General features: G+C 46.3%; 1 protein-coding gene across 3 annotated transcripts; it reads right to left on the bottom strand.

The window, feature by feature from the left end:
* IDS (iduronate 2-sulfatase) lies at window positions 1-26,753 on the bottom strand. 3 transcript variants are annotated; one of them, XM_031005854.3, is made up of 9 exons: window positions 26,427-26,753; window positions 25,570-25,706; window positions 24,725-24,902; window positions 22,359-22,447; window positions 19,517-19,717; window positions 17,757-17,927; window positions 11,545-11,671; window positions 8,167-8,340; window positions 1-4,457 (listed from the first exon to the last, which is right to left on the bottom strand). In XM_031005854.3, the coding sequence occupies exons 1-9, from the start codon at window positions 26,527-26,529 to the stop codon at window positions 3,985-3,987; spliced, it is 1,653 nt and encodes a 550-aa protein (XP_030861714.1). In that variant the 5' UTR covers window positions 26,530-26,753; the 3' UTR covers window positions 1-3,984. The 3 variants fall into 3 exon arrangements, with proteins under 3 accessions (XP_030861714.1, XP_030861715.1, XP_030861716.1); XM_031005855.3 differs by lacking the exon at window positions 8,167-8,340 and having other exon boundaries at window positions 26,427-26,738; XM_031005856.3 differs by lacking the exons at window positions 1-4,457; window positions 8,167-8,340 and adding an exon at window positions 8,373-8,555 and having other exon boundaries at window positions 26,427-26,738.
* Window positions 26,754-27,374: the final 621 nt, after the last annotated feature.

Genomic DNA, 27,374 nt, shown 5'->3' on the forward strand with positions numbered 1-27,374 from the left:
TGCAAAGGAAAATGAATATTTATTCAATCTCCAGATTGGGGAGGGGTCTGTGTGTTTAACAGGAAAAGATACAGAAAAAAACCTATCACACAGGAAAAGATAAATATGTTTGATTATTTTAAAAGGTGAAACCCATAACCAAAATTTAAAGGCAAATTCACACAAGTGGAAATACAGATGCCCAACTATCATACAAAGAGAACCATGATCAAGGTCACTAACAAGCAAAGAATTTTAAGTTTTTGTTTTTTTTTTTTTGTTTTTTATTTGAGATGGAGTCTCGCTCTGTCACCCAGGCTGGAGTGCAGTGGCGCGATCTTGGCTCACTGCAACCTCCGCCTCCTGGGTTCAAGCAATTCTCTGCCTCAGCCTCCCAAGTAGCTGGGATTACAGGCGCCCGCCACCACGCCCGGCTAATTTTTGTATTTTTAGTAGAGACGGGATTTCACCATCTTGGCCAGGCTGGTCTTGAACTCCTGACCTCGTGATCCACCCGCCTCAGCCTCCCAAAGTGCTGGGATTACAGGCGTGAGCCACCGCACCCGGCAAGAATTCAAAGTTAAAACAGGTTACCACTTTCACCTATTACCATCAGGTTGCTTATTTTTGTTTTATGTTTTTTATTTGTATGCATGTTTACTTTATGTTTCAGTTTACTACCCCGTAAGGCAGCAAGAGAGCAGGAAGATAAGCAAAATAGAGATGTTTTTGACAACTTGGCACTGAGAGACTATCCTAAGGGAATAATCTGAAATACATAAAAACATTTTATTCACAAAATTGGTCATCACAGCATTATTTACAATACTGCAAATCTGGAAATACCCTAAATTTCTAACAATTGAAAGAAGGTTAAGTAAATTATAAGACTACCCAATAAAATATATTACCAGCAATATAAAGCATCTTTGTGAAAATCTATAATAACCACACATAATAGTTAGTAAAAAAGAACATAAATTACATGATAAAGAATATGATCAGAACAATGCCAAAAATTCACACCCCCAAAAAAGACAAGATATTATATGGCAATTTTGTGGTAAAATATTCATGTATTTGTGCTGCATTTCTAATTTTTCCGTAACTGACACATCAGTTTTATAATTAGGAAAAAAATACCTTTTTAAAGTAAAGCGAACACAAGATTCTTTAGCAATGTTCATTCCATCCCACAATAGAGTCTAGAGAGTCACAAAAACCTCAGCCTCCTTCGGGAGGGGGGGAGCTTGGTAGTGAAAAATGGTCATGAATGAATGGGTGAAGAGAGGGACGGGACAACCTAGTAGGAGGGAGGTAGGGACAGGCAAGGGAAAGGTGGGGACCAGTAGTCATACTGGTCAGCCAAGGAAAGGGGCATTGTGGAGTCAGGGAAGACTCTGACTGCTCAACAGAGGTCTGTCTAGACCCAGTAGTAGGCACTGACGGTGTTATCAAAGGACAGGATCAAAGAGAGATTTTAGGAAGACACGTGGATTATTTTAGGGACAGGGGAGGAAAGAGGAGGGGTGGGTAAACTACTTGGAAAGAAAGGGAGAAGGACTGAGAAGATGGCAATGGGAGTGGGGAGGAAAGGGCTGATTGCCTTTGTGACCTCACTACCAAACATACTTTGCTCACCTCCAGATAAGTCTTTGTGGGGCAAATGCAGGATAAAGAAACAGCTCATAAGAGGCACTTGCCAACATCCAACAAATTCAGTTCAAAACCACAGAAAATCTAGGAGTCTCCAAAGAAAATCACAGTCTTGCTGTGTCACCGAGGCTGGAATACAATGGCACGATCTTCGTTCACTGAAACCTCCGTCTCCTGGTTCAAGCGATTCTTGTGCCTTGGCCTCCCGAGAAGCTGGGATTACAGGCATGCACCACCACACCTGGCTAACTTTTGTATTTTTAGTAGAGACGGGGTTTCACCATGTTGGCCAGGCTGGTCTTGAACTCCTAACCTCAAGTGATCTGCCTGCCTCGGCCTCCCAAAGTGCTGGGATTACAGGTGTGAGCCACCGCATCCGACTTCTAATGCACTGGGTTTTAACAAGCCCCTCAAGTAGTTCTGATGCTCCCTCATGTTTGTGAGCCACTGAATGAGGGCCATGCAAAATGTCTAGAATCACTAGTTCTGCTGTCAGCTAAACCACATGAAAGAACCCCTGCTCAAGTGAAAGAGAGATTTCTACAAATAAAGTGACGGGAGGACCACTAATAAGTTATGTCCAGCTTAGTGGGGCTGGGGAAAGGTTATATGAAGCAACAAAGATACGGTTTCTCTAAGCCAAGTAAAGGTAAAGAACTGTGGATCAGGCGATAAAGCCAAATGCACTGAACTATGTCATAAGGAATTTACAGGCTGTATTGTAAAAGCCACAGTGAACATGATGACAGCAACAACGAGGATGAAGAACAGCAAAGAAAAAGCTGAGGGAAACCATCGACCAAAGCAAGCGGAGGCTCAAAAGAGAGACGAGCTTCAGGATCAGGAAATGAACAGGGCCCTTCAGTCACGGAGAAGTCGTTGTTGCCAGAACAGTCAGTCACTTAACTGCTTAGAAGATCACTGTGTTACCATATAACCTCTATTGTAGGCTAATTAATTTTAAAAATCTGTCTAAAATTTACTGATTTTAATATAATATCTTGTCATTTTTGGCAACAATACACTGAAGTAACTTAATGTAGTTTGCTGTATTTTGTTTCACAAATATTTACCTGGAAACACTGGAGACTTTGTAAAGAGAAAATTACTAAAAATTACTCCTTCACCACAGGACAGTAGATATTTAATATTTATTCAGAAAGCTATTGACACTTCTGATGACTACTGATAACTGAGAAGATTCAACATGTTATAAATATGAGTTGTCAATATTCCATCCCTTTTGAGATTATATACACTAAGCTTTTTACTACCACTGGCCTTTCTGGATACTTTCATATTTAGAGAATATAGAACTACATTCTGGGAGATTGACAATGACCTAATATTACACTAATGAAAAGTCTTCACAGTCCTCAAAATAATTTAGAATTTAACGTTTTCTTTAATAAGCAATTAAAATGGAATATTTTCTGCCTCCTGAATAAACACATGTCTGCAACCAACCATCCCTAAAGAAGGATACTAATATATTTTGAGTGATTCAATCCACCCATGGATATAGTCACATCTTTAAATGTTTTCCAGTGTGAACAACAGTCTTTTAATAGATGGCCATTGAGTTCAAGGGTCATATTATTTGCTAACAAATTATTATTTGGGCCAGAAAGTATCTGAAAAAAGTTTAACCAAATTTCCTACACATCTCATATCTCTAGTTTATTAAGCATTATTTATTATTTGATGTAAAAATTCTACATTAATTACTTCATACATATTTTATCTTGAGATTTTGAAATCCCATGGCCTTAGAAACGAAAGACAGACTTTAAGACACTGGCTTCTGCTATTTTTTTTAACTTTAGATTTGAAAAAGAAACATGGATTACATGTTAACATAATATTTTGAATATATAGGGCTCATAAGATATATTATTAAATTATAAACAAAATAATCAGGAACTTAGTGTGGTGCCTAGTTTGATATATGATTACTTTTTGAAATGCACTAAATTCCACAAATAATGAAAGTATTCTTTGTGTGTAATGTTATGTTTGGTTATTATGTATGGTCTTCGTATCCAAAGGTATGACATAACTTGAGTTTGTTTGCTTTGTATTTATTCAGTAAATAAGCCGTAACTGTTTTAAAAAGAGGGAAATTTAAAAAAAAAAACTGGTCCAATTACCAATTATAAATTAATAAAGACTAAACGAAAAGGTTTGGCTGTTACATATTCTCAGGCCAAATTGTTGATGCATGTTTGGATTAACTAGCCCTCAGGCTGCTTCCAATATTATGGGTAATCACAAAACGACCAGCTCTAACTCCTCCTCTCACCAGCTGGAAGGGAGCACATCACATTTGCCATCCATGGTTGGCAAAACTCAAGGCATCAACAACTGGAAAAGATCTCCACCTTGGGAATCATTATACATATTGTGATCCTGCAATGGGTCAGAATCCACAAAATACAGTTCCCCTGCATGGATGTCAGAAAAGTTAGCTAGAAATTCATCAGGATTGAAGCCAACCCACACAGTATACCTATAGTCTATGGTGCGTATGGAATAGCCCATGATCTTTATATCTTTTAAACTCGGCTTGTCAGAATTCCACTGAGGGATGTCTGCAGGCCGGGGATACTGGCTATAGGCAATCAGTTCACGGGGATTACCAGGGAGGTACGGATCCTCTTCCAAGTCACGGAATCGAAAATGCTTCAGAAGGTTCTTGCCTTCTCTGCACAGCTCAACGTGAAATGAAGGAACGGGGCAGCGAGGTGGAACCTGCAGTCCTGCAAGTCCAGCCAGCGTGGGAAAAAGAGACACAAGTTCCACAAGGTCCATGGATTGCCTGCCTGAAACAGGAAGCGACAGAGCAGAATGGGTTACATTATAAAAGCCTGCCATGGCCAGGCAGGAGCAGTAAAGGAACCTGTCTGGGCTCCATATGTTTTCTTTTTTTAATTTACAACATTTATCTTTAGCAACAGACGTTTAGAAACACCACCTCGGCACCTCACCCTGCATTAATTACTCATCCAATCAAATAGCAGGATGCAAAATTAGGGCCCCACGAGGCTGTTGGCGCTTTTTAAAACAACCTGAATTTTGGAACCACCGATTTAATAACTGACTCAGACAAGGATCATCAATTAAGGCTACAACCACTAGGTAAAAGAGTCTGTTGAGGAACAGGATATTCTGAGTCCCACAGGATCACCCCACACATTACTCCCTTCTGGATGTCTGCATTAGAGTTATCTTTGCATTTTATTACGGTCAAATACACACACTAACATTTACCATTGTAACCACTTTTTAGTATACAGTTCAGTGGAATTAAGTACACTTACACTGTTGTGCCATCATTACCACCATCTATCTCCAGAACTCCTCTTAATTTACACAACTGAAACTCTGTCCCCATTAAGTAACAACTCCCCTTTCTCCGTCTTCACCCAGCAACTGGAGACCACCATTCTACCTTCTATGTCTATGAACTGGACTACTCTAGATACCTCATAGGAGTGGGATCATACAGTATTTGTCCTTTTGTGACTGACTTTTTTCACTTAGCATAATGTCCTCAAGGTTCATCCATGATGTAGCATGTGTCAGTTTCCTTCCTTTTTAAGACTGAATAATATTCCATTGCATGGACGGACCACATTTTGTCTATTCTTCTGTCAATAGACATCTGAATTGCTTCCACTTTCTGGTTACTGTGAATAGTGCTGCTATGAACATTAATGTACAACCTTTGATTGAATACCTGTTTTCAGCTCTGTGGATATATACCTAGGAGTGGAACTTCTGGGCCATAGAGTAATTCTATGTTTAACTCTGAGGATCCACCAAATTATTTTCCACAGTGGCTGCACCATTTTACATTCTTACCAGCAATGCACAAGTGTTCCAATTCTTCCATATAATCACTAACACTCTTAACACTTGTTTCATTCTTTTTTTTTAGACGGGGTCTAGCCCTGTCTCCAGGATGGAGTTCAGTGGCGCAATCTCGGCTCAGCTCACTGCAACCTCCGTCTCCCAGGTTCAAGTGATTCTCCTGCCTCAGCCTCCTGAGTAGCTGGGATTACAGGCATGCACCGCCACGCCCAGCTAATTTTTGTATTTTTAGTAGAGATGGGGTTTCTCCTTGTTGGCCAGGATGGTCTTGATCTCCTGACCTCGTGATCCGCCCACCTTGGCCTCCCAAAGTGCTGGGATTACTGGCGTGAGCCACCACGCCCAGCCTTTCACAGCTTTTGTTGTTGTTGTTTTTTATTAATAGCCATCCTAGTGGGTATGAAGTAGTATTTCATTGTGGTTCATCCATATTTAAAGTCTAAATACTGTACTTTATATTGATTCCTGTTAAAATTGAAATTGGATTTGCACTATCATTCTGGCCCTTCTGGATCTTTAAGACAGTGCTTTATCATGCTTGATTTCATTTTCTAGACACTTAATTTTTAAGTAAAATAAAAAGAAAACAAGTAAAGAAAGTTGAAAAAGGTACCTTTACAATGGCAAGATCTGGCTGATGCTAGCTAGCTCTTTTAACCGAGTGTTCAAACTTACAATACTAGTAACGCTGGCCATGAAGTGCCCCCACCATGTGACACAATGGGAGAATACAACAGCCCATGTAGCACACGTGTCAAAAGTGTTGCCCTGAATGTAGTCATGTGGAAGCAATCAGATAAATCCAGGCTGTGGGACACTGTATAGGACAACTGGCCTGGATACTTATAAAAAGATGAGGTCAGGGAGATAATGGGGCCAGAACATGTAAGGCCACTGTGACGACTTTTACTCAGATCAAGAAGGGTACATAAGAGGCTCCTGTGCCGGGCTGTGACATGACTTGACTTGGGTTTTAATGGAATCACTGTGGCTGCTCTGAGGAGGAAAACCTCCAAGGGATCCAGGGCACAAGCAAGGAGACCATTTAGCAAGCTGTTGCAGTACTTCAGCACAAGATAGTGGCAGTCCGGTCCAAGACAGTGGCAGGCGAAGTGGTGGGAAGTGGTACACAGAGTCTGAATGGAGTGTGACAGGCTTTCTCATAGACTGAATATTGCATATGGAGTAAGAGAAGAACAGGGGTTGAGATTATTCCATGATTTTTTGGCATGAGTGACTATTCTCATTTCTTGAGGACAAGAAGAGTGTTGAAGGAAAAGCTGAAGATGAAAGATGTGAAGTCCAGCTTTGGATATGTTAGGCTGGCTAAGTGGGAAAGACTATTGGAAACAAAAGTCTGAAGTTCAGGGAAAAGACACAGCTAGAGATAAAATTTGGAAATAAACTGAAAGGCAGTGCAGTTACATCAATTTCTAAATTGCTGAACACTTCCCAACAAAAGTTTCAGAAAAGATTCTCAACCAATCAGAAGATCTTTCCCAGCAAACAAAGGGCTAAAATCATGCCTTGAAACTGTTTAACCTTTCTATCAATGACATGAAAGAAGACAGGACATGCAGTGCACAAAAATCAAATGTGCAAAAAATAAAATTGGGTAGTATAAAGCAAGCTCAGAAAGATCCAGAAAGGCCCGAATGACGGTCCAGAACCAAGACAAATTTAAACAGGAATCAATATACAGTACAAGATTTAGATGTTAAGGATGGATTAAATGCTTAAGTCCAGAAAGGGGGCAATCTGGTTTAGCATAGTTCATAGAAGAGGCACTCCAAAAAGAGCAAACGTCATACGTCATTTCAGAGACAGTGTATAACCTGTCTCTGAAATGCACTGGGCAGATCAAGTCAGGATAGAACTCACAAGAACCCACACAGGTTGCCCACACATCCAGGAGGGGTATCTGGTCCAACTGGTATTCTGGAAGTGCTTTCTCAAACTGAAACTTTTTGGAAGACAGAGACCAGGACAACCACGGGTCTAAACACTACCTTGTGACGAATGGTTGAAGGGCTGGGGATTTCAGCCTAGAGAAGAGAAGATATTGGTGGATGGACAGGGTCGGGGGCATCAGTGCTGTTTTCAAAGCTTTGAAGGACTGGCACATGGAAGTCAAAGTAAACTTGCCCTTCACTGCTGGGGAGGGCAGAGTAGAATCACCTGGTAGATTTTACAGATCTAGTGGTTCACTAGATTGATGAGCTGTCAAAATGGAAAATGTGCCCCCCACAAAGAAGGCTGAGTCCCTACCAAAAGTGCGCATCGAGGGAAAGGATTCTCCTCGTCTGTTACGGGGGCAGCCCCTTACTCTAAGCTCTGGAGCAGGCTCTTGTAGACTGTACCACAGCCCTCCCCATCTTGGGGATGCACCTGTTCCTTTGTCCATCGTCATCCCACAAGGCTCCTTGTGGACAGGGGCCATACTTGTCAATTCTGGTTCTGTCACTCTTTCCCTGCCCAGAGTATGGGAGATGCTCAGAAAGCGTGTGCTGACCACAAAATGTTGAGAAGAAATTCCAACACAAGGCAGGAAGGGGGGGGTCTGTGTAACCCCCAAAACCTATGATTCAATAAAGTGGTTCACATATAAACTAAAGGTGATCTTACTATCAAGCAATATCATGTCAGCATATTTTATACCTGGCTCCATCAACTGTGAGGCGGAATCAAAAGGGTCGAGGTAAGGGAAAAGCTTCTCGCCTGCCTCCGGAAGTGAGGCCGTCCTTCCAGGAACATAGAACATCAGGGGAACATGGGTAGCAACATCAAAATTGCTGTATTTGGCCCATTCTCCATGTTCACCTAGAGCCCACCCTAGTTCATAAAAAGCACAGAATGACAGAAAATGAATAATCATCATACCACAGCTTGTTTATTTTAGATACCATTTCATTTCCTGTTGTAAAAACCAGAGGAAGTAGAAACTCATCACCTAGAAGAAAAATATTCACTTGGAATTACCACAGAAAGGGTTATTTCAACTGAATGCTGCTTTATTCAAAATCAGGTATTTGTCCTCATGAGGAAACCTTTAAAAAAGAAAAAATAATTAAATCCCCAAACTCAAATATCTTAACAAACTACTAGCAACATATACCTAACGTAGGACTCTGTGGTGGTTCCCACACATGCGTTCCTCCCCTGCTAAGACATGCTCATTCTTGACAGGCTGGGAACCCTGAAAGCTGTAGTGTCACCACTGCCCTGTCCTGTGCCTACCTATCTTTTGACTCATGCCCTATGAGGTCAGGTTTTCAGTTTGGGGTATGTGCCACCTAACACTGAGCTGTGGAACTGCAGCACAATCATCAAATTCAAAAAAGACAAGGACATCTTCGTTGATTTTTAAGACATACCATAGATAGGGTAAACCAAAACCTCTCATTTCAGATCCTTAACCTCAATTAAAAACAACCCTTCATGTTGATTTAAAACATCCCTTGCAAAACATGGTTTGAATATTCCAAGTTGGAAATACCCAGTCTTTTAAAGTTACAGCACCCTTTTTGATACAAAAAATGTGCATGACAGAAATTGTACAGTGAGTAGTGTTATAAAAATAACCAAACACACCAAAAGCTGCCACGGGTAAATTTGAGAAAGTGTTGAAATATACCGCACAGCATGAGACCTTGCTGGCTCCGTCTAATAGATGACGCTGGGGCTGCAAATGGTGTCCCAGCCTTCCAGGGCCTGTGGTCTCCAGAACAGGGCTGAAACCTGTTCTGAGTTGACAGTGCTTTCCTAAGAAGACCCCAAGTTGAGAGGACCCTCTTACCCACCCATCAATAATCAAAGACTTGATGCCCATCAGAGAATCCCAATGATTCTGGTGAGCCGTTCCTCCCTCTGGCTGTCAGTACTGGGGAGTATGGTGGGGACTTTGAGATAGCTCAGTGGAGCTCAGAAAGAGAGGGAGTTCCCCCTGACACCCGCCCCAGTCAGTAAGCCCCGGGGCCTGAGGGGCATCCGCACTGCTTGACCTCTCCACTCTCTCGGGGAGGACGAGGCAGCCTTGACCCACGAGGGCTGATGAATGGGTAGGTTATCGGCAGGCTACTAGGCCACCAGCTCAGAGGTCACATGGTCCCTTTTAGATTCAGTGTGGCGGGAATCTAAAAGGTCGAGGATCGAGAAGCCTGCAGGATGGCAAAGTGAGGGATCCCGGCAGTGCGACCTCAGGAATCCACTCCCGGAACTCTGACTGGGGTGCCTGAGGAGGCTCTGAAGGTACAGCAGCCAGGCGCTCTGTGGCATTCTGAATACCGGCACACAGCCTTTGGCCTCTGAGAGCCATTGGGAGCTGCCCTGCACCAGGCAGAGGTGGACCCCAGGCCTGGCACAGGGTCTGACACATGGCACATGCTACAGAAATAGCTGTGGACCGCCTGACTGCAAGATCGTATTGAACATCTGGTGCCGGGCCTCAGCCTGTGCTGCTGCAGCCAGGAGCAAATACGGGGAAGTCTGGCTAAGGAGAACGCATGCCTGTGTGGGCCCCAAGGATCCATCTCCAGATCAGGAGGAACAAGCCCGATGACCTTGACAGGCAGCTCAGGAGGTTTCTGGCTCCTGCCCCAGAGGCCCAAGATGAGGACGTGGCAACACAGGAGGCCCAGGGAATGATGAGCTCAGGGAGAGGTGGCCAGATCACCTGAGACACCTGTTAAAGTGCACTTTCCCACACCCGGAACTGCGAGCTCCTGAGACCAGTTGCAGAAACCAGCATGTTTTACTGGCTCCCAGGCGGTTCTGATGGAGGATGTCCCAGGAGGGGACTCTGAGATGGGCTATTTGTAATCTACGGCAACTGCCTCACAACAGAGTGTGTTCGTGGAGGAAACTGGGCACTGAGGGCTCAGAAGCAGATGGCAGATAATCAGGAATATGTGAAAAATTATGGCACCTCCATATATAATAAAATATTACAGACATTTCTAAGGGAAAAGGTAGGCTTCTGAGAAATGACAGAGATTGCCTATGACATTAAGTGTACAAAACCAGGGAACGTTAACAGTACACACAGAACAAGCAATCACATCTTGTGACATACATGTTACAAACATACACATGTATAACATATATCCCTGTGTGCATATGTGCACAACTGATGGCTGGCAGATGGATCCCTAATCTGTTGGCATCTGTTAGCCCTGAGCAGGTGGGAGAAAAGGGCAGGATGTTCTGGCCCTGAATTATATGCTCTGTATCCTTTTTTCTTTTCATGATAAGCACATGTTATGATTTACTATTATCCTATTTCATATTTGATGATATGAAAATTATTTTCCTTTCTCTAAGTATAACAGTATTATGGTTATACTTCAAAAGAGGCAATATTTTTCAGAGACAGTGATCGGAAAATGGAACCATCTGGGATTTGCTTCGAAACAATTCAGAGATGGGGGAGTGGGTGAGGATGAGAGGAACAAGACTATGTGAGTGGGAAACGGGGGGAGCTGCTGTTTTATTCCCTGCTCTTGGAATGTTGAAGAATTTTAAAAATGCTTTTAAAAAGATAGTTTCATTTTTGGAAAAGTAGGAAACAGCCTTAGGAGGAGATAAAGACTTGAAAAGCCCAGGCTCTCGGCAGAGAAGACAGCGGGGATAGGGGTGGGAGGGCTGGAGCCAGGCGTGAAGAGCTTGCTGGGCTCTGCCAGGATTGTTCTGGATCCTCTCCACCCAAACTAAAAGTCCTCCAACCCTCCAGGTTAAAAATGGGGGTTACAAGAGCTCTGCCACACAAATGGAGGGTTCCTGCTGCATTCATCAAGAAAAAAAAAAAAGTTGCTACAAGACCCTCCCCCACCCACCCACACCTATGCGTCAAGCATCTAAGATAGAGGTCTCAGGACTAACAAGCTGATCATAAAAATGCCCCAGGATCCCACTTTGTTTGTGAACCACTGGTTCACAAAAGAGAACACACCCATGTTTATGTCAATGGCAATTTTGCAAAGCATGTTTCACAGGAAAGTTCAGATGTTTTGACTCACCAGGGAATTTCAAAATGCTTACCATGATCCGAGGTAAATGCAATGATGGTGCTGTTGGCCAGCTGAAGATCGTCCAAAGCACTCAAGAGGCGGCCGACCTGTGTATCCAAATATGACACAGAGGCAAAGTAGCTCTGGCGGATTTTCCGCTGCAAATTAAAAAAAAATAAAAATGAGAGTGACTGCAATTTAAATTGCCATGGCATACAGAGATAATGCTTGCCTGTGCATCTCTCCCAATCCCTACCCCTTAGTTGATGCCCTTAATGATTTTCTCAGCCAAAATGTAACACTCCTTTCCCTACCATCAGCATCACTTCACCCACAGAGTCACAGCAAAATCTGTAGGTCTACAAATAAGATACATTTCTAAGCAAATCAGATTTCACTTTAGGGCACAGATCACAGTGGATGAATGTGTCACCTACTGCTCCTTTCTGTCTCCCTCACATATGCTGATGGGTTCCAAGAAATGAACATGTACACAGAAACTGATCCTTCAGTCCCTTGAAACACAGGCCCACACATGCTCTGACAAGGGCCACAAAAATACAATTCAGCTCTGTTAATTTCCTGTGGCTGCCATAACAAAATATCACAAACTGGGTGGCTTAAAACAACAGAAATGTATTGTCTCCTAGCTCTGGAGGCTAGAAGCCCAAGATCAAGGTGCTGGGAGGGCCATTCTCTCCCTGAAGGCTCTAAGTAGAAGAATCTTGCCTCTCCCTAGCTGGTGGTGGTGGCTGTCAGTCCCTGGCATTCCTCAGCTTGCAGCTGTATCACTGTGTCTCCATCTTCATGTGTTCTTCCCGTGTCTCTCTCCCCTCTTCTTAAAGGACACCGATCATATTGGATTAGGAGCCCACCTTACTCCAGTATGACTTGATCTTAACTAATTACATCTGCAATAAACCTATTTCCAAATATGGTTACATTCAGCAGTACTGGGGGGTTAGGATGTCAACAGCCCTTTTCAGGGGAAAAAAAATTCATAATTTAACATATAACAGCAACCCTGACTGAGCCTTTCCCTCTGATCACTTTCTAACCCAACAGCAGATTACAACTGCATATCTTCATGGACTATGGCCGTTACGTGGAGCTCATTTCTAACAAACTGTCAGCAGGCAGGAGAAGAGCAAAGGAGATACCAGAGAGCAGCACGTCCTTCACAGTCCCTGAACCCAAGAGGCACTTTGGGAACAGCCAGATCATGCCCTGAAGTAAATGAGCCACCGGCCCCTCCTGGGCTGACTCTCATTCTCAACCTGGTTCACAAATGCTAAGGACAAAAATTAATCTTCCACCCCAAAGAGGGGTGAGAAGAGAGCCGTGACTTCTCAGACCAGTCCCTGACTTATCAGCTGGACCCACCAGCTTCTTCTCATCACTGCCAGGGTGAGGACAATCATGAGACTCACCCGTTCTCACTTGCAGTCAAGAGAAAAGATATACATCTAGCCTTCCAGCAGGATTATGCTGAACCCTGGCCTACTTATACTTTCTGGTAGATGAAGTCTTCAGTCTGAAACCTGTGGAACTTTGGTCCTCCTGGGGACGAAAGACTCCTGTCAGGATGGCTATGTCCTACACAAAGGTATTCCCTCCTTCCTATGCTAGCCCCTGGACGTAAGGCAATAAGCAGACAAGGTCCTCACCCTTGATGAGCCACCCCATCCAGTGAGGACACAATCATGGAGACAAGAAAATGCTTAATTATCAGTGAGGCCTGCTGGGTCTGTCTTGCAGACCCTGGCCTATGGATGAAATGAGTACTCAGACACAGGTATGCAGCATAAGAGCAGCTAGGTGACTGCCTGGCTCTAGTGGCCAGAGAGCAGCCCCGAGAAGCTGGAGCTGCTGGCTTTTATTCAGTGCAGGCATAATGCCAAAAACCTAGAGCCAACCTGCAGGTAATTAACATTTATTGTTCCCCTTTCAGGGAACCTCACAAGCACAGACGATCAAAGGTCAGTTCCTGGTCAACATAAGTAAACAAGCCTGTTTAAGATAAATTCTCCCACACTCCCTTGTACCTACTCCTTGCCCTCTGCCTCAGGGTTATAGAACAGCTATTCTCCCCTGGGGCTCTGCAGAACCTTCTGACCTTTCAGAAGGTTTGCATCCTTTCCCTATAGTTTTTCCCACCACTCTGACCGATCCCCCACAGAGGCCCAGGGGTGACACAGGGGAATAAGCCCTCAAATCTGCCTGGGAGATTCAGGGAAGGCTTCACAGAGGAGTTAGAATTTGACAAGAAGTGCCTGCAGTCAGACAAATGGGGCTCAGATGCTCCAAGCAGGGGCTGCAGGGCACGGAACAGTGTGGAGTTGTGACAGAGCAGGTTGCATTTGGGGCCAATGAAAGGCCCATGTGACTGGAGAATCAAATGGGAGGGCAGAGGGGTGACTAGAAAGTTAGGTCCGGGCCAGATAATATGGACCTGGTGGGTCTATCCAGGGAGTGGAGACTCCGAGTTCTAGGCCAATGGCGTCACTGAGGTCTTTCAAGGCAAGAAATTGACATGATCTGGGCTTCAAGTTATTAAGAGTCCTGTTGCAACAGGACACAGACGCAGATTCCAGAGGCTTTAGACAAAATGGTACTAGGCCACTGCTGGGTACATAAGAGGTGCTCACCACACTTGCTGAATGAACAAAACAAAGCAAGGCCCACTGAGGTGGTCCAGAACAATGTGCTGAAGGATCCAGAGGACTGTGTGGATGTGAGAGGAATTCAGGGGCATCAAGCAGACATGGGGGCAGGGAGCAGAGGAGGAGGAGGTGTTGAGGAACCCAAGGGTGACTCCAGGTTTCACATTCAGCTGGTGGCATAATTCGCTGGCATTTGGGGGCAGGGGGCGCAAGAGGAGGAGGAGGAAGGAGAAAAGGCAGGGCAGGGGTGGTGGCCTGACCACGCGGAAGCCTATGGAGCTGAGGTCTCCAGGGTCATCTGCCTAGGAATGGCTCTCACAGGCAGGTCAACACACATATCTGAAAATCAAGAGAGAGACCTGGACTGAAGGGGTAGTTCTGGAGTCATCTGCCAAGGCTCAACTGAGCCGAGCAGGGGAAGAAGAAGTGGAAAGGATATAGTGGGGGGCCTGGGAAGTGGCACCTAAGTGGCAGACACAGAAAGGACTGGGAGGCCAATAGTCCCAGAAGGGGTGGAGCTGGCCAACAGTGAGGAAGTGACACAGAGCTCAAGGAAGGTCAGGACCTACACAGATAGATTTTATTGGCCACCAAGGTCAGTGCTGAGGTGAGAGTTTAGTGGATTGGGGAAGTGGAAGCCTGTGTAGAGGATGGTGAAGAACAAATGGACAATGAGGCCACAGACACAGCCAGAACAGCCCAGTGTGCACTAGCTCTGCCTTGGAGGTCAGGTGAAGGAGTGGAAAGCAGAAACAGGCAGGGGCAAGGGGGCTGGCACTTTTGCAGCTGGGAGGGATGAGAGTGGATGGAGAGGCTGCAGGGAAGGTAGGTGAGAAGGAAGATCTTGCTCATTCTGCTTGCAGACGTGGGAAGCAGGGACAGTGGTGGGGAGTTGAGGGAAGAGGCCTCGAGCCCAGAACATGCACACACAAAATTCCAGGTCTCAGTGACAGAGATTATTAATAGAGCCCATTCAGCAAGTACACACTAGGTGGCATCTGATCCTCTGAACGGCACATTAAGGACTCCAAGACTCAGAAAGGTTAACTTGCCCAGAGTCACACAGCTGATAAGGGGCACAGCCAGGATTCGTACCCACATCCACCCTGTCCGATCCCCTACCTCTGGCTGTCCACCAGCTTCCATTTCTACAAGAGGAAAGGTGCTATCCACTGAGAAATGGGGCACAGGGGTGGCAAAGGCCTGGAGGGGAGCAGTGAAAGGGAGTAGAGAAGAGGTCATGCAAACGGAGCAGCTGCAGAGGACAAGTGAGGTGAGCTGAGCAGAGAGCTTGCCTGGGCTGCTGGGGCTGGAGGCAGGGCATCTGAGGGCCTCCGTGCTTCGTGGCATGGATTTTTTCCAGCAGCTTTCAGGACTTGGACTACAGAGCAGAGGGTATGGCTGGAGTGTCTGACGATAAAGGTACTGCAGGAGGGGCAAGGATAAATGGACAAGTATGGTGAGCTGAGCGGCTGGGAAGAACAGTAAGTCACCTGCCACCAGGCCTTAGCTATTTAGGGAAGCAACAAAGCCAACACGACCTGGACACAAGGGGGAGATAGAAATCCATACTCTAGCAATCCCCGTGAGGTAGAGCAAGGGAAGTGCTAGGAGAAGAGGTTGTGGTCAGTGTGGTGACTCGGAAGGAGCAGGCAACAAACTCCTGAGTGTGGCCCCTGAGGTCACTGGCTCATGTAGAGCTGTGTTAGAGGGCTGGAGCTGAAGAGATCCCAGAGCTGAGTCTCAAGGGTGCAGTGAGATGGGCTTGGATGCGGACATCCAAAGCTACAAGAGGACAGTGAGCAGGCCAGAGTTCAAGGGGAACACAGGGCTGAGACCAGCACATGCATGCATCAGGGAGGCCCTCTGAGTCATGCTGTCCACTGTGTGTAAGGAGGGGACTAAGAGAACTTGAAGGAGATAGCTCTGTGCAGCCGACACGGTCCTAGATACTTCTACATGCTCTCTTTGGTTCTTGCTGAAAATCTCTAAAGTAGGTGTTATCATGGAAAAACTTTACCTACCTTGTTTCAGTTTTATAGAGAAGAAAACTCAGGGAGGCTCAGGGAGGTAACATGACTTGACAGAGGTTTGGCAGCTGGTATGAGGTAGAACATGAATTTGAACCCACACTGCTGGGAACCAACAGATCCAACCATGGGGCTTTGGACTTACAGTCCCTGGGGATGAATCGGCTCCACCCAGCACTAATTTTGTGCTGTCAGACAAGTCAGCACACCTCTCATGCCTTGAGTTTCCTCACCTAGACAACAGAGAGCAGGTACCTCACTAAGTCCCCATGAGGACTAAAGGTGATACCACACATGAATCAGCGCCCTTCCTGGCACACAGTCCATTTTGAAGGGTCATTTTAAGTGACCATCACTAATAAAGCATCCAGGTGCAGCCTCAGAGCCAGTTCAAGCCACTTCACCATCAGGAGCCCAGAAACACAAAATTAGAAAACAAACAGATGGATGCATTGCTTTCCAAACTCTCAGTGAAACAGGAATCAAATAGATTTGAGGAATGTACACCTCTCACCAACCAAACTCTTGTTGTGCAAACTCAGGGGCCAAGTAAGTTTGGATAGCAAGGGATATCTGTATGCAGTGGTTTTGTTCTGTGTTTGCTTTAAACAATACTCTACAGCAGAGGCTCTCAAACTTCTGATGAATCAGAATCACCTGGTGTGCTTTTTTTCTTTTTTTTTTTTTTAAGAAATGTCAGTTGTCAGGTCAAGTTCCACCTCCAGCTTCCAACTGTGTAAATCTGAGTGGGCCAAGACTTTGCATTTCCAACAAGCCCTCCCAGAAATTCTAAGGCAGGTAGTCCAGGATGCGCACTTTGAAAACACTGCCATCTTCCATCCGCTATAGCTTGCCTGCCACAGCATTCATGTGGTAAGAGAAGGGCAGGGTTCTGTGTGGAATATTCCAGAAAAAGCATTAGTCAATGTGTATTCTGCTCTCCAGGGAGAAAGGGTGACTGATGAGTCAGTGTGAGGATTCTAATTGTGTGGTTGCTCCGCCCCTAAATCATGGCAAAGGAATGCCGGACATCACAGCTGGGTGGCACTGGCCATGATGGTGTCCCAGTTCCCTCTGCACCAAGGGCCTGCTCACCAAGCCACCCCCCTGAGAGTGACAGCTAGCCAGGATGGGCTTTCCCACAGCGGGAACCTGCAAGTACCAGCAAACCAAGCATTCTGGGCTGCTCGGGAGTTGCCCGTCACTCTACAATTAATGAGCTGTCACCTGAACAGTATCCCCTGGGTTAGGAACGGTCACCCAGGCTGGTTCCCCACCTCTGTGTCCACACATAACAAGTCACCAACTCTCTGGACATTCCCTTCTTTAGAAAGTAAGACACTGGTTGGGAGAGTCCTGATCCAGGCAACACTGCCTGTGTCCTAAATACCTATAGGACACCTCCACCCCAGCACTTCGCCCGATAACTCACACAAAGAAAGCTCTTAATAAGACATTATAGGTGGAGTTGTGTCTACTGAGAAGAGTGGTTTCACCTACGACACTATGTCATCAGTGTCCAATACATCCCCAAACTATGTCCTTGATACCTGAAAGTCCACAGGAATTGGGCCATACGGCACACTGATGTTTAAGGCTTGGACGTCTTCCCGTTGCCTGATGTCCATCCAGGGGTTGTAGGCCACAGGGGGTAGGCCATCAGGGACCTCGGGATCGGGGGCCAGGGTGATGTTCTCCAAGGGATACAACTTCTGAAATTCCTTGGGGAAAAACACAAAGCCACAAAGTTGTCACTCTTTTAGCAAAAGCACAAGCTTGTGGCTCTATTACTGTCTATACTGCCTTTTCTCTAAGCCTGGGATGCATTTGAGTGGTGGCTCACTAGCATTCCCCACGTGCTCGGCCCTGACCTGGAAGTCCAGCCTTAAGTTACTCTCATGAGATGCCAATGGCAATGAAATCATACGACTTCTGTTTCCTACAAACTGAGCAGCAACAACTCTCTTCCTTCATACAAACAGACGCCCTTCTGTTCCTGTCCCCACCTCCTGCCTGGCTAGAAAAGTGTGGTGAGGTGTTGGGTTCCCAAAACCACCCTCAGGTTCAGCAATTCACTAGGGGAACTCATAGGATTCAGCATTTAGTCTCACTCACAGCTATGACTTATTACAGTGAAACACACTCAGCAAAGAAAAAAGGCACATGAGGCAAAGTCTAGAGGAAACTAGGCACAAGCTTCAAGTCCTCTTCCAGGGAAGTCACATAGGATACTTACTTCTCCCAGCAACGAGTTGTGTGACAATACATGTGAAATGCTGCTAACTAGGGAAGCTCATTAAAGCCTCATTATCCAGTTTTTATTTGGGGCTGGTCAGGTAGGTACTATCTGTCTGGAACATATCAAAATTCCATGCTCCCAGAAAAAAAAAAAAAACCCAGGGGTTTATCATCAACCATAATGTTTGTCTAAATGGTTTAAGCATAGTAAGCCAATTCTGGAAATAGTGGGAACACTTCGGAAATCAAAGTTCCCAGATGCCAGCCAAGGGCTAGACTTACAAGCAGGCCTTTCAAAGAATCACAGCCAGGCCAGCTTTGTTAACTGTTTTCTGCAAAGAGGCAGGAGAGGTGAACCTCACAGCCTTCTGCTATCAAGGGGGCTGACAGCTCCTACTAGGAAAGCAAGATCCCCTGGGCCAATCAAAGCAAGATACCTGCAACATCAAAGAGCATACTGCTGGTCTCTACTCTCATTACATGTGAGGGGCATTCTCTGCAAAGTCAAAAGGATGGGATGCTCAGGCCCTCATAAAACATGATAGGGAAAAATGGAAAAGGATTCTAAAACAGAAAAGACTACATGCTCTAAATGATATACAAGCAAGTACAGGATTTGAGGTTCCAAGAAGCAATGCAGTGCTTTGTGTTTAGATGATCTAACCTGACAGGCTCAGGGGGAACAGGCAGTTTTTAAAGAGAGTTTCACATTCCCTGGGGCTGTTTTGGAAGGGCCATCCCTTATTACAGGCTTTGGCAGCCAGCTCTGATTCACTTCTCTGTGGTGATCTCGCCATCCAACCCAACATCTGCTCAATAAGTTCAAGGAAAGGAAACCAAACCCTCCAGTGGAGTGAAGCGGAAAGCCAAGCATTTCTTACAAGATTCTTACATGTTCTTGGCCTTGACCTCTAAATCCCATCTTTACTCCACTGAGGACACTAGTGCCCATCAGGCAACCATGGTGCCTGGCGATGGCAGGATGTAGCCACCTTCCCTGTGCAAATCCCTCCCTCAACAAACAACACAGCTGTGGCAGCTGTGCTGGATCAGCCCTCAACCAGCTCTTCACCTTGGGGTATCTGAAGGGGATGTGTGGCTTATGATACCCAACGGCCAGGAAGAAAGGACTGGCTGACGTTTTCATCTTTTCCAACAACTGTATGGCTTGCTCAGTGCTCTGTTTGTCAGGCAAGGTGCCCTCGGGAACATCCAGCACATCCACGGGGCAAAGCAGGTTGGCATGGAGTTCTCCATCTGGCCCTCGACATGTCTTTCAAAACAAAATAATATAACATCAGCTTTTTAAGTGCAAGAAATGGAAGCCATGAAGGCTACACACACAGATTTAATGTTCACATAATCAGCCCTTCACGTGTTAGTCACTCAGACTGAACAGAGACATCAGAAGTAGAACTAAGACAGAAAAGCGTTTCTTGTTTTCCAGGCAGGGGCCAGAAATCCACTAGCACTTGGTTTCTTGCTAATAATACTCTTTCTCCAGATCATAACTAATTAAAAGAAACCCCGATAGACTAATTATAAAAAAAAATCCATCTCTAATTCAACAATAAAAAAAGCCAATTAAAAATGGGCAAAGGATTTGGATAGACATTTCTCCAAAGATGATATACAAATGGCCAACTGAACATGGAAATGTGGCTAACATCATTAGTCATTAGGGAAATGCAAATCAAAACCACTTCACACCCAATAGGATGGTTATAATTTTTTAAGATGGAAAATAACAAGTGTTGACGAGGATGCAGAAAAATTAGAACCCTCTCACATTGCTGGTGGGAATGTAAAATAGTGCAGCCACTTTGAAAGCCAGTCTGGCAATTCCTCAAACAGTTAAACATAGTTATTATACCCAAAAAAATAAAAAACATATGCCCATAAAAACACTTGTACAAAAATGTCGAAGGCAGCATTATTCCTAATAGTCAAAAGTAGAAACAACCCAAATATCCATCAAGTGATGAACTGATAAACAAAATGTGGTACAATAGACAATTATGCAGCCATAAAAAGGAATGAAAGGCTGGGTGCGGTGGCTCACACCTCTAATCCCAGCACTCTGGGAGGTGAGTGGATTGCCTGAGGTGAGGAGTTTGAGACCAGCCTGGCCAACATGGTGAAACCCCGTCTCTACTAAAAATACAAACATTAGCTGGGTGTGGTGGTGGGCACCTGTAATCCCAGCTACTCGGAAGGCTGAGGCAGGAGAATCATCGCTTGCACCTGGGAGGTGGAGGCTGCAGTGAGCTGAGATTGCGCCATTGCACTCCAGCCTGGGTGACAAGAGTGAAACTCCATCTCAAAAAAAAAAAAAAAAAAAAAGGAATGAAGTACCAATTTATACTGTTATGTGGCTGAACCTCAAAAACATTATTCTAAGTGAAAGAAGCCAGAAACAAATGGCTACATAGTGTATGACTCTATTTATACCAAATGGACAAAATAGGCAAATCCATGGAGACCAAAAATAGTTCAGTTGTTGTCCCACGCTGGGTGCTGAGACAAAATGAGGAACGACTGGTAATGGGTACAGGGTTTCTTTTGAGAGCGATAAAAATGGTCTAAGATCGATTTGGGTGATGGCTGCATAACTCCGTGAGTATACTAAAAACCATTAAATTATATACTTCAAAAGGGAGAGTTTTATGGTATATGAACTCTATTTTAATTAAAAAATTAAAAAGAAAAAAAAACCCGTTTCAAATTTCAAAGACAGGCTAAGGCTTGTAAGTGACAGGGTCCCAATCAACTTGATAAGGTGACAGTCCATGGAATTTCCAGATCTTCAGCTACACTAGGCACAGAATGAAACCTCCTGCTTTGCTTCCTAAAGTAGACATGCTGGCCGTGAGACCAAAGTTAGTTTTGACCATGATTTGTATACCACAAAGACCGAGGGGCTGTGTCAGCTGCTGTTCCATCTCAAAGAGTGTTGCCTTTTCACAGCCCTGCCTTGCTCACCCCACCCTTGGGCAGGACAGCCCAGCACCCGCCTCAGACCACTTGTTCATCATCTATATATACACGATTTGCAGCACTCGAGGGAGATTTAGTATTGTCAGACCCACCACTTTGAGAAGAAATGGGTAGGGGGCAGTTAGGGCAGGGACCTGGCATTCCTAAGTGAGGCCACTAAAAAGAAGCAAGATGGCTTCAGGGAATTAAGATGGGATCTTCCCTATTCAAGCCACAAGCCAAAGGCCAGAGCTCAGTTTTCACTGTATTCTGAAATGGAAAGCTGTCAAGAATTTACAACAATACCTTCCACCTCACTTCCAAATCCTCACCCTTCCCAACATGATGTTTACTAAAACCTCAGAGGTACATTTCATGTCTCAGTTCCCCAGCTGGTTTTCTGAGTTTCTTAAATGTGGGTTTTAGTTTCATTTATACATTTGGGATTCCTCTAAACCAAGATTTTCTTTGTAGGTTACTTTTTTTCATAATGCTCTAAAAATTCAAAACCCCTATCAGAGGTCTCAGCTACTGAACATACACATTAGGTCAGAGACAGATACACGGCATGCCTTTCTCCCATTCTGGGCTGAGGCTCCTGGAGCTCAGCCTCTTTTCTCCCTCCCATGTCTCAGCATCTCCTACAACTCTCAGTCTCATCCAGCGTGAGCACTGGGGAGCTATTCAATGAGTCTGATACGTTAGAGCCCAAGGTTTTAGAACAAGTAGCACCCACCAGCTTCTAGAATGAAGCCACTGCTCCTGTCGGGCCTAATGCTGAAGATCCCAACACTTACTTCTGTCAAAACATTATCACAGATGAAACCCACAACTTCGTGGTATATAACCAGCTTCACAGAACATGCAGTATACCCAGTAGCTTATGTGACAAAGGAAAAAGTGGTTCCTCTTCAGAAATGTCCCTTTCACAGCCTTACCTTAGTGTTTTCATACTTCTCAGAGGAAGGATGATAAGGTGGAAAAGACCAGCTATATGGAGAATCATCGGTATGGTTAGAAGATATCCCTTGGAAAAAAAAAAAAGGTTGTTAAAACATGATGAGTCTTTCAACACCCCACTCCCCATAATTAAAACTCTGTAAACAAATGGGCAAGTGGAACCTCCCTTCTTTGGGGCTCAGTTTCCTCATCTACAAAAGTCCCCTCTAAAGCCAAACTCTCTAGTTTCTATTTGAGAACTAAGCATCTGACTTCCTGGTCCCTAAGCCCTGATGATTTGTGCTAGGCTCTGTGGAAGGGACCCACAAGGACAAGATCAGTCAGCTCCTTAGAGCCCATGCTGAAGCCTATCTCTCACCCTATGAAGGAGGCAGCAGAGGCATCAGCACCACCAGGGAGCCGATGGGGGCAGGAGAGGGAGGCTCAGGGAAGGTATGTGACTTGCCTATGCTAACCAGATATTAGATGAGGGAGCCAGGACTCAAAACCTTGTTTTAGAATTCCAAGTTCAAGTGCTCATTCATGAAGCAGAAACCCACCCTTAAGCTTAGTAGTTTATAGTTTATTTGTGAAGACAATATAACAGTACTGGAAACCAAGGAAGCACTGCCAGCTTTCAAAAGCATCGAAGTGCCAAGTGGGGGATCCTCCAAGCACAGAGGTTATTGTGAGTCAGGTGAGGACTGGCAGGGAGGACTTCTAGGAGCGAGTGAGGCCTGTGAGGGATCTGAAGGGAAGTGCTGCCTATAGTGGTTAGCTGGGAGTGGAGGGGATCACAGGCAGAACCTCGCGAGAAAGCATCAGCAGCAGTCACACAGTGGGACTCCCATAGGGAGTACCAGAAGAGACAGGAATGGAGAGAAAGAGGGCAGCGGGTGGAGGGCCTATGAAGACAGCAAGCACTGTGTGGAAAGAGCACACAGGAAGCCAACAACCACAGGTCCAAATCCTGATGCTGCCTCTTAGCATCCTTGCAACCTCTGGCAAGCTACTTGACTCCCATGAGCCTCCATGTCTTCCTTGGGAAATGATGATGATGATAAAAACCCACCTTGCTTGCTGTTGGGAGGATTAAAGGAGTGGCCAGCATGGTAAACGGTACATACCTGGCACACAGTGGTGGCTACTGTCATCTTCAAGCAGGCCCAATGCTAACAGAAAAAGGTCTTGAGAACAAAGACTCAGCTGAAAAATGTGTTCCCACAAGGGCTGCAGGGAAAGGTTTATTCTCTGAGAAGGACATGGTGCTTAGAGCCTGATGCCAAAATCGAATCATCAGGAGGGAGGAGGTCAAGCAACATCACTCAGTCCTTGCCTGGTTTCCCCTCCCAAAGCACAATCTCCTCCCTCTGCTGTGTTTCCTCCTCTCTCCAAAATCATCACTTCCCTCCAGCTGCATTTGGGCAAGGGGTATGGTAATGAGAACACCAAACTGCAGAAAGTTCTCCTGACACTGGACTTTTGGCTGTGCAGTATGATTCCTGACAGGTTCACCTCTGAAACTGGCCTGACTTAGTAGAGCTGAATGTCACTCTCAACCTGGGCTGGCCAGCTGAGTTCCTGCAGAAGGCTGCCAAGCCTGCCGGTGTAACCACTGAGCAAAGGGAAAGAGACTGAAAACATTCGTCATTCCCAAATGATAAGCATTATTGTCCCTATGGTGCTCTTGTCTTCCAATACTTTTTTCTCCATTTTTTTTTCTCAAATACTCATGCATTACTTCTATAAATAAAAAGTTTTAAAGTTTGTTTGCTTTTCACTATCCCCATATTGGCATTAAAGAGAGCCAGTTTATCAGGTAGCATTTGAGGTAAGGAACGTCCGTCTCTGGGACCCTATAGATCCTGGGTACCAGATTACACTCATCTTTCTGACTTAATTTCCAGTGGATAGCAGCCCCCACCTAAGCACAGCCCCCTCACTGGGCAATAAGTCAGCAACAGCAATGGTGGCCACACGGGAGGCCCTCAGGTGTCCTCACCCCACCCCTAGGTTTACTGACAGGTACCCTGCAGGGGAGAGGGTGGGGCCCTGAGCTGGACTCCACCCAACACTGCCACCTCCCCAGCCTGTGTCCTCCCTACCACCCGAGGAGCTGAAGGACCCAACAGCACACCCTCAGTGGTTTCTGAAAGGAAGCAAAGCTCTTTCTACCCTTTTTCACTTTGGGTGAAAACATGTGGCTGGGTTGACAAGTCGGTTTTTTAGAAAGGAAGCACTGACTAGCGAGGGACTCGCCCAGCCAGAAGAGGGCTCTGCAAAGACAGCCCCATCCCCGGGATGGGAATGCTGGATTCAGACACCACAAACCAAGAGAACCCAGACTCTGGACATGGAGCAGTACCAGGGTGAAAGACTTTTCCCACCGACATGGTCACATAGCCATTCTCCTTGAAGTACTGGGGGATGGTGGAGAAGTTTCCAGCGTGCACCCTCCAGTAGGAATTGAAGTCGTACAGGCGGGTGGTGTCAGGTCTCCTGCCAGTGAGGAAAGAAACGCGGCTCGGGGCGCACACTGCTTGCTGTTAGGGAGCAGAAGCAGAGGTAAGCATCGCCACAGCAAAACATGGCTGCCATCTCTTAGGTAAACAAGCAACCGCCCTCCTGAGGCCCCTAGCAAACAGCTTGGTAGCTGAGTCATGCAGAGCTCAAACCAGACACTGGGATTTGGGTGTCACCTAGGCAACAGACTGCTTCCGGGAGAGAAAAGGGAAGCAATCAGCTCCTGAAACCAGCAGATGCTTATCTCCTCCTACGCAATGGCCTCCCCAAGCACACAGAGCGGCCAGTGTTGCTGGGGGCAGAGCCATGAGGGGGTTCAGGGAGCAGAGCCACCCTGGCTAGCTCTCACCTGAGGCCCAGTCTGCAGACCTGTGGGTGCCCTTCTGCAGCACCCCTTCCTTCTGAGCACCAGGCAAGCGCCCGTTCTGGGAGAAAGCTGGCCAGGGCTGCCATGAACTCATCAGGGCCAGGGCGCACCTTGCACCCAAGGAGAAGGCCACCCTTGAAGGTCAAGCTTTCCCGTGAGTGGAAAACCAGATTTTCTCCACTACCGTTTTCCAGACTATGCTTCCCTCTAACAAGATGTCCCGCGCAATCTGTGCCATCTGACAATAGCTGAAGCTCCCCGCCCCCAACCCTCAGTGCACGAAGCAGCACACACCCACAGCTAGAGGTTCCCAGACATACCTGCGCAAAGGCATTCTGGAAGAGGAGGCTGTGGGATGCCAGTTGGTCAATATTTGGGGACCTCACCAGCTTATCCCCATAACAGCCCAGGGAGGGGCGCAGGTCATCCACGATGATGAGAAGAACGTTCAGAGCATCTACACAGGAGGGAGGGGCTTTGGTGAGGTAACCTGCACTGACACTGAACCCTCCCTCATGGTAGGTGCTAGGTTACTAAGAGGCCCAAGGCTGGACCCTGCACCTTAACAGCCTAGCCAGGGAGGGCGCTGTGCCTCAGCAAGGGTGGGAGTGGGACTCGAGGAGGAAGCCTGAGTCCTGGGTGGCAGGGTTAGGCTTTGGTCATGGCCTCCAACCTGGGTGAGGAAGCGAGATAGTGAATGAAAGATGGTGAAAAGGAAAGATGAATTTAGGAAAAAAAGAGAATGATGTATGCAGGAAAGGACAGATGGTTGGATGGAGGAAGATAAGGAGGAAAAGATGAATAGCTGAAGGGAAGAAAGGATGGAGAGGAGGGGAGAAGAAATATGAATGGATAGAAGGTAAAAGGAACAGATGGACCAATGGAGGGAGGAAAGGAGGGGGAAAGATGGATGGATAGAGATGGGAAAGATGGGGGGAAAGAGGAAGGGAAGCACGGAGGGATAGGAGGAGGATGGATGAATAGATGGAAAGAGGGAACGGAGGGATGAAGGGACGGTAGGAAGGAGTGAAAAATGGAGGGAGGGAACGAATGATGGATGGATGAAAGAAGGAATGGTAGGAGAGAGGAAGGGTAAAAAGAATGGATATAAACAAGGAAGGAGGAAGGAAGGGAGGGAGGAAGGGAGAGGAGATGGCAGGGAGGGCGTGGGCGGCACCTGTGGTCGAGTTGGCCTGCGTTTCGGATCCGAGGGCGACGCAGACGGAGCTCAGAACCAGACCCAGCCAGAGAAGGCCTCGGCCGGTCCGGGGTGGCGGCATTTCGGCTTCGACGCGGCCGCTCCGGAGCGGCGGGGACAGGCTGCAGCAGGTGGCGCAGTTAGCAGCCGCCGCCGCAGCCACAGAGACCTCCTCGTCGGGAACCCATGAACACTGCGCAACACAACCGCCGCCCGGGCCCGCAGGCCCGGGCGCTGGCCGCAGCGCGAGTGCGTCTGTGCGACTCTTCCCTGCGTCCCTCCCCTCGGGGGCGGGTTCTAGAGGTGCGCGTCATCCTGCGGCAATAGGCGTGGCCGAGAGACAGGCGCAGAGCGGGGGCGGGCCAGGTGCCTTGCAAGCTTCGCAGACCCAGCGGCCCGCAGGCCCCTAGGTGTAGAACTGCTAGGGGTATAGCGATTCAGCCACTGCCCTTAACAACTAGCAGTTACCCGTCTTTTTGCCTTTGCTTGTGCTATGCCTTTCACCTGGAAGCCTTGCCCTTCCTTCTTTTTATAAGACACACTTCTTGTAAGCCAGCCTCAATGCCATTCTCCTTCCATGAGGCCTTTTGAGAAAGTCCCTTCCTCCATCTAAAGGGACTCCCTTTCCTATTCATTTCTTCAACTAATTCTTATTAAGTATCGCAAATATGTATACCAGGCGCTGTTGGTGGCACTGGGGCTCTATGTCCCTGCTTTGGTGGAGCTTAAAACAATAAAAAAATATAGAGAGAGTGTCGGTGGGCATACCCGGTCTGGAGAAAAATAAAGCGTGGGTGCGGGGCATGCTTGTTATTTTCTATGGGGTGGCCAGGCAGGGCCTCACTAGTGAAGTGGCATTTGAACAAAATTTTGAAGCAAGTGAGGGAGCAAGCCGCATTGAGGTCTGCAAGAAGGGTGCGCCAAGCA

Source organism: Gorilla gorilla, chromosome X, assembly GCF_029281585.2.
Source record: "Gorilla gorilla gorilla isolate KB3781 chromosome X, NHGRI_mGorGor1-v2.1_pri, whole genome shotgun sequence".
Lineage (NCBI taxonomy): Eukaryota > Metazoa > Chordata > Mammalia > Primates > Hominidae > Gorilla > Gorilla gorilla.